Below are 8,085 nucleotides of genomic sequence, written 5' to 3'. Positions count from 1 at the left end.
TACCAGATTGTTGTTTACGCTCCCTCTAGTTTCGTGGCTGTGGGTGTAAAACATTTGTATACTTTTCCGTGTGAGTCATGACATGAGTCAAGACTTGTGTGACACAAATCTGTGGGGGAAAAAAACTTTCTCTCTTCCTCCCCAGCCAGCCAGCACAGCAGCATGACGTCACGACGGCCGTGGCGCGGTGGGTGACGTCACGCTGGGTGGTGGTGGTAAAACGTGGTGCCGGAGGCCGCAACGGTCTTTTCTTCTCTCGTCCCGTCAGGGCAGCAGCAGCAGCTTTAGCGTCTCCAGCCTCTCTCCCCCTGAAACAACCCCAACAAAACACCGGCAAAATGATCATCTACAAGGACATCATCAGCGGTATGTTGCTGTTTATATAAAAGACTCGTGTCGTTATATAAATGTGTTTATTATATAAGTTTGTATTTATTTATCCGGTGTTGTAGCATTGCTTGCTGTGGCCCGGGCCGGCCAGGGCGGCATTTAATTGTCTTTAATAAATACATTTTTTTCATCATGTCATACTTTTCGTCGCGTCGGCCCTTTTTTTTTATACTTTATTCCCCTCGACACAAACAAAACGTATAAAATAGTTATTATAACGGTACACAATGGAGGAAAAAAAAGCCGTCGGGCGGCGGTGGTGATGAAGCTAATCGTCGAGGCTAACGTTAGCTATAGCTTGATTTGGGGGAAACGGCGTGAAAAGAGAAAAAAGACCCAGAATCTACAAGCTCACAGCGCGTCCCGTCCGCGACGTGCTGCGAGCTTGTAGATCTGCGCTTTGAGTTGCGCAACACCGTCGTACGACGGAGCCGTAAACACTTCCCCCCCCCCCCCCCCCCCCCTCTTCTTCACGGCAATGATTCATCCCTCAACTTTATGGCGTGGCATCATGGCGCGTGGCCTAAAAAACCACGACTTTTGTTTTCGAATAATGACGGCTTAAACGTCGTTGTTACTTCGATAAAACCGACCCTGGACGACCGATAATCGTGTTAAAAAGTGGTTGTTTTTTATCGTCGTGTTTATAGTGTCGTGTTGTTGTGTTAGCCACTGCTGCTGTATGCCGGTAGAGTTTTACATACAGGCCCTGGAACACAGAACCACAAGGATGCGTCAGTGACGTCAGTCAGTCCATGCGGAAGAAGGAAATGCTACTGTTGTAGTCTTATGCCCTTTTTTTATTCTTGTATATTAAAGTTTCTAACAAATAATAGCAGACTCTATGTAACAACAGGTTTTTTTTTATTAAATTTGATATCTTTTTTTTGGGCTGAGGCCTTATTTGGTAGAATGCAGTAGTTTGCCATTAAATGGGGAGAGCGGGATGGGGAGTGACACGCAGTGTTTAACTACCAGACTACACACTTCCTTCTGTGATGTCACTGGTCTATCCTTGGTGTCTTCATTGTACATTGTATACGGGTAGCTGGTAGGCGGCCTATTAGTAAAAATAGACTGAACTTAACTATGACCATGATCATTCTCTGTCCCACTAACACCGTTACGAATCATAACTGTTTTGTATTTAGTACATTCACACCAAGAAAAGCCTGTAGTGTAGAATAACATCCAGTTCATTTAACTCAACTATTTAACATTTGAGCTGTCACTTTTACTTGGGCTAACTAAATTTTTCTATCAAAGCCTCAGGCCTGTCATCTGCACATAGTGGACCATTCCATCTAAATTAAATAAACGCTTGCTGTTGCTAGCCACCCTATAGCAGTGTTTAGCTATCTGACACATCAAAATGTGGGCTGCTGAAAGGGTCTATCAAATTAATGCATCATCATCCGTCCGGGGCATAATTTTGATATCGTTCCAGGTGATGGCAACAAATTGTAAGCTATTGGCCGAGAACGTGTAAGCTGAACGACATATTGTGCATCCCCATTGTCTAACCCAGTGATTCCCAACTTTTCCTGGATCATGGCCCACTTGAAAATCTCAAAAGCATTCTCTCTGACCACTTAACACAGCAGCCGAATGGCTGCTTTTGAGGGTGGGATCAAGTTACTATTTATTGGTATCACAATGAACTAGAATGTTCACGGTTTTAAAGGAAAAATATCCAGACTTAGAATTTTAAAAATATTTTTATATTCTCAATCTTTGTTTTGCCATTATGTGGGGGCCCTTGCAATATCTTCTGGGCCTCCAGGTTGGGGGAAATGCTGGTCTAACCCCTCCATTGACTTGTTTGTTTCCCCAGGTGATGAGATGTTCTCGGACATCTACAAGATCAAAGACAACGGAATCATCATCGAAGTCGAGGGAAAGGTGTGTAAAACAACGCAGTTTATTAACCCATTTAGACCTGGAACGCATCTGTGTCACTTTAGGTTTCTTTGGCTATTAAAAAATAGCAGATATACAAGCTCATAGCGCGGCACCGAGTGCCGCGCTACGAGCTTGTAGATCTGCTATTTTTGAAAAATCGTGAGTTTTTTTTCCAGATTTTTTTCAAAAAACTGTTAGGATTTAGAAAACTTTTAAGAATCGCCTCAGGTCTTAATGGGTTAAATCTACCGTGAAGTTCTTGACCCCACTGCCCCATGTGAAATGTCTTGGCACGTTGTGGGCTGACAATAACAACTGACTTGAAACTGAAATGGTCTCTCCATCTCCCGCTGTCCTCCCCGCATGTCTGTCTCCTTCCGTTAAACGTGTCCAGATGATCAGTCGGTCGGAGGACAACATCGAGCTCCTGGGAGCCAACGAATCGCAGGAGGAGGCGGGTGACGACCTGGAGAGCACCACGGTCTCTGGCATCGACATCGTCCTCAACCACAAGCTGACGGAGACGGGCTTTGACAAAACCAGCTTCATCGCTTACATCAAGGAATACATGAAGACGTGAGTAGGACTGTTTTCACGTGCTGGAACTCGTTCGAGTCGGGGGTGTGAAGTTACTTTGGATGTGAACTAGTAACCTCTGTGTTCATTTAAGTCTGAAGAGTGTACATATGGAACCAATGTTTATTTAACCCATTAAAACCGGGAAAGCATCTGTAATTTTAGCGTTGGTTATTCAAAAATGGCAGATATACAAGCTCACAGCTCCCAAGTCGTGAAATCTTACGCATGTCTTTTTAATACGCCAACATTTTTAACTCAAATCTTTGCTACTGGGTGTCCCTGGAACTAAAAAATGTAGAGATGGCGGGCCACGGCCAAATGCATATCATTTTGGGAGTCCTTTTTGTTTGAGCACCACTGATATAGCAACGTAGGTTTTTCAGAAAACTGGGAGGATTTAGAAGACATTTGTAGAATCGGCCTCGGGGCATTCAAATGGCGGGTCTGCACTGCGGTGGTGAAGGCCAAAGCCCTGCCGCACGTTTCAGGACAGCCACCATTAATTCTGTCAGACACACCGCACCCAAAAAATATTGTCATCATCGGATCTAAACTAGCACGTCATTGACTCCCTTTCACAGGCTTGTAGACTGGGTAAACACAGTTGCATCTAATGAAACTAATTGTGCAGTCACATGGTAGTCACACAACACATGAAATGGTAGTGAGGCTGTTTGTTGATCTGCTGCTTTTAAAATCACGGCTGAAATTACAAGGCTTTTCTTATTTACTGCAAATATGCTGCTGTATATTATATTTATCATCTCCTCCCGTTACGGTGCTTCCTAGTGATGCTAGAGGCATCATATGATGTGTTGTGGTTGCTAATATCTGGGTTTATGTGTGCGTGTGTATATAAATATATCTATATATTTATTTATTTTGTGTTAACACATAAGCTGCTCAATTTGATTGGTGGCACTATTTTCTCTCATCCTGCTTTGCCACACCTAAAGTCTCACTCCTGCGCAAGTAGGCGTTCTATAGAGATTGCAGACAAGCTAGACAACTAATCACATTTTTGTGTTTACAAGTGCGTATTCCGGGCATTCGATGGAGATGAAGCTACATGCAGTCGTAATTTGCTTAATTCAGGGTCAGCTAAAACGCATTTAAGCATGGCAGATTTGGTCTAATTCTGGACTTTATTTTTTCTCCTTTTTTTTTCCCCCGGCACGAATCAGCTGTATGCCCCATTTGATTCAGATTGGGCTTAGCTAGCTAGAAATAAGTGTTTGTGAAAATGCATGACACAGGGCTTAAAGAAGTAGTAGTAGCAGAAAGGTGGCTTATTAAAACAAGTGGCCTTTTTTGTAAAATATGAAACAAAGGCTGCTTAAAGTAGATTTATTGAACTTTTATGGTGATTATGTCAACACTGTAACTGGATTTTTGAACTCAAACACTTTGTCAGTATGTTGGAATTTAGATTACGTCAAGGTGCAAGCACATGAAACTCGGCACAATAACAATTTACAATACACAATATTAAATGCAAAGTACCTCAGCGGCTGCTATTATGTCAGCCCAGAATTCCCCCCAAAAGTACACATTTTTTAAATTGGAGTGAGACTGGGTGACTGAGCCTACATATGTGTGCCTATTGAGGTGCTGTCAATGTGTGGACGGGGTTTGTTCAGTCGCTCTGCCACTGATCAGCCGAGTTGACTAAAGGGTGTCTGCGTTTGTGTCCAGGATCAAAGGCAGGCTGGCAGAGACCGACCCCGATAGAGTGAAGCCCTTCATGGCCGGCGCACAGGAGGAGGTGAAGAAGATCCTGGGCAACTTCAAGAACTACCAGGTAAGCTGACTGACAAAGAGGCCGTTTCTCCATCTGTCTGCTGATTCCACAAAGTTGCCAAGACGCATTTGGAGTCTTTTTAATATTGTCGTATAACCTGTGATTATGTGACCATAATCATCATGAGTGAACAGGGCTAAGCACTAGCATGTAACCGCAGAAAAGACCAATCATCAAAACCTTATCTAATCGAGTGCAGCACTAGCGTAAATAACCTTAATGGCCTCACCTTTTCAGCATTTTCTTTTTACAATGTTGACAATCCAGTGACTAATGCTATCTATAGATCACAACCAATGTGTTTACACCCCACGGTGCACATGGAATCTTCTTGCACCGTCTGTCTTTCATTACCAGAAGAATTTGTCATCTTGTCTACAATGGCCGCTGTGGCTGACCCCACCCAAAGCCACCGTGTCTTTTTTATTGTCAGAGTTCGTTTCAGTTACGAAACACTTTCTTATGCTGTACGTGATACTACTCATGGGATTCCTGACAGGCTGCTTGTATGAGTCATTAAAGCCCTAAGGCTTTCTGGAAGGGAAAATGATAACATGCCGGAACATAAACCTAAATGTTTGCATTGACGCTGTCCCACTTACAAAATGGCTTCACTTTCTGTCATTTTAAGGCTGGAGGCTCCAGACAATAGAAACTGCTTCCGATACGTATCGCACTTTTGTGTTTATTTCTCTTTCACACATATGAAGTATTTGACGGAGTTGAAATAAATCACCAATTAAAACTAGAAATGCCAAAATTCCTGACTTACTTATAACATTGTGCTCTGCCCACTCTGGTATGCTGTCCAAATAAGCTAATGATCAAAAAACAAGGAAGGTCACAAACTATGGGCTATCCATCATTCATCAGTATGAAGGCCGGATAGCCCAAACGTCTTGCAACTCTTCCCGAGGCATGGCAAAATAAACAAAAAATTTACTTATTTTTGAGTGTGGCCCTCCTACTTGATTCATAGTCTACTCTACGCAAAGACACTTGGTGTAATTGTATGCTTTTTGTGTCACAGTTCTACACGGGAGAGTCGATGAACGCAGATGGCCTGGTTGGTCTGCTGGACTTCCGTGAAGACGGCATCACACCATTCATGATCTTCTTCAAAGACGGCCTGGAGCAAGAGAAATGTGTAAGTATTCTCCTGACGGCGTCACAAAACCCATTATTCCCATGCTTCCAGACTGCAGACGAGACATTTCCATAGCATTTCTGATCATTTTACTAATTTAATTTATTTTATATAAAAAGTGTGCAGTTGTTAGTTTGACCTTGGCTGGAAAATAGATCTTAATGGTATTCAAAAGAACCTCTGGGTTGAGTTTATTAATTTAAAAAAGGGTAAGGGGCATAAAAAGGGCACGGAACAATACTTCTTTCTCTCTACACCAAATCTCTTCACTGGAAATAGCCGATCTACGAGCTCAGCATGCTTGTAGATATGCTATTTTTGCCAAATATTTGCCCTAGAATAGGGACGCTAGGGTTTGCGTTTACAAAAGGTTCTTGTGACCGGATTGTCGTAAACATTTTATTATTATAAATAAACTCTACATAGACGTTATGTATAAAAATCCTGGCCCTTGGCATTCATCTTAATTTCTATTGGTTGGATTTTGGCATTTTGGAATCCCTGCACGAGAGAAGGCAGATTTCCCTACAAGAGAGGAAGCAGTCTGGTGTGCATGTTATCTACTATATTTTCTTGCCATCACAGTCTGTTCAGAAACTAAATACTGTACCCTTGGAACGGCCTGTCGTCATGAGTAGCACTAAAATGTAACAAATAGGCTATTGTTACATGACATAATTGCCAGCGACTGTGGTAAAAATCCAATTGTTCACTTCTATTTAGCCAGATTCTCATGTGTAGAATATCATTAGCTATTGCTCAGAGCAGAGTGTTCTCTAATGATAACTGGTATTTGATTGGTCCAATACAGTTCTACGTGGCCTAAGGCAACCCAAAGTCGACACGACTAGGGCCGTACGTGCCGACCCTCTCACAGTGCATTTGTGCCCGTTTCCTTTTCGACTTGTAATTGTATTTTAGTTGGAATTGAGGCAAATTTATACTTTGTCTTTGGTGTGGACACCTTTTCAGTTGAATGCGAGACTTTCTGTGGACGGATGTATAAATTACATCGTAGCATTGTCAAGGACGGGTATGATGTGATGATGATGTCGGCACACCACCTATGGGTGCATTTTCATACACCAGGGAAATAATTTAAGAAATTAAACCTAAGTCAATACTCCGATTTTGAGGCCATGCATTCCATTTTCTGTGTTCTTCTTGCTAATATTTTCTAGATATTGCCGTTTTCACGATAATATTTTAAGGATTTTCAAGGCTCAACATTGAATAACCAACCCCTTGTCCCTCCTTTTCCAGTAATGACCCGGAACTACATCTGCTTTTTTGATTGTCTGCTGCTTCTGAAAGGACTCGAGAACACAGAGGGATACGCGACCACTCTCTGATCATGCCTGGACTCAAAGCATTCTCCTCCAGATCATTTATATATTCACATTTATTTTTGGTCCTCCAGACTAGGCCTGAGGCCGCCCGAAAGTGTTTAGTGTTGAATATATGACTGAACAGGTCACTGAATGCCATTTTTAAAACTTAGCTCTTTTTTTTTTTTTTTTTTTCTCACTTTTGCAGTGGTTTAGTTTACCCCAATGTTGGCCAAGTGCCAGGTATTATTCCAAATTTAAATAAAAAGGCAAACTAGGAAAGCTCTTAACTCAAGGAAGCCTTGAACTCTGTCAACAATGATCCAGGAAGTTGTTTTAGAACTTCCTGTCACTGTTTTTAGCCATGGATGGGTCGGCTCTCTCTCAGGCCTCCTTTCTGCTCGGTTTATGGTCGCATTATCATCTACCATGGAAAGATGAGGGTGTCCTGTTTAAGTTGTGACAATAAAAACCTGGTGAAACATCAGATACGAGTGTTTTGTTTTTGATGACTTGTTCGAACAGCCGTGGAAGCTGTTGCCAAACTTTAAAAGGTTTCTATTTATTTTATTTACTAGTAATATTATTGAGGTAAAGGAACATTATAAACTTATAGAATAAATGTACAAGAAATGCATGACCATTTCAATAGAACCACAGAGTAATTGTGGCATTTAGAAAGTTTTAACCAATACAACTTTTTATATCAGGTTTTCGATGACGATCATTTGGAACTGGGTTCCGTGGCCTAATGAAAGTCAATTTGCGGGTCTATGATATGAATACGTTTGAAAACCTTATCTAACGGTCGTAATGGCTTGAGGTCTTTATGTTGAATTCTGGTGTAAAATGCAGTCACCTTTTTGAGAGCCAACATCCAAGCAACCCATAGTGTTTGGTGTGCAAACACAGCCACAGTGGCTCATGGTTACGCTATA

General features: G+C 42.0%; 1 protein-coding gene across 1 annotated transcript; it reads left to right on the top strand.

Annotated features, from left to right (window-relative positions):
• Positions 1-211: 211 nt before the first annotated feature.
• LOC308073571 (translationally-controlled tumor protein homolog) lies at positions 212-7,634 on the top strand. The gene is made up of 6 exons (XM_080412540.1): positions 212-366; positions 2,225-2,292; positions 2,687-2,868; positions 4,567-4,672; positions 5,703-5,819; positions 7,083-7,634. Exons 1-6 carry the CDS (start codon positions 339-341, stop codon positions 7,083-7,085), a joined length of 504 nt encoding a protein of 167 aa, XP_080268666.1. The 5' UTR covers positions 212-338; the 3' UTR covers positions 7,086-7,634.
• The last annotated feature ends 451 nt before the right edge of the window (positions 7,635-8,085 follow it).

Source organism: Gymnoscopelus braueri, assembly GCF_963280865.1.
Source record: "Gymnoscopelus braueri genome assembly, chromosome: 18".
In the NCBI taxonomy this organism is placed as follows: Eukaryota; Metazoa; Chordata; class Actinopteri; order Myctophiformes; family Myctophidae; genus Gymnoscopelus; species Gymnoscopelus braueri.
This window is presented reverse-complemented; position numbering and strand designations above follow the sequence as displayed.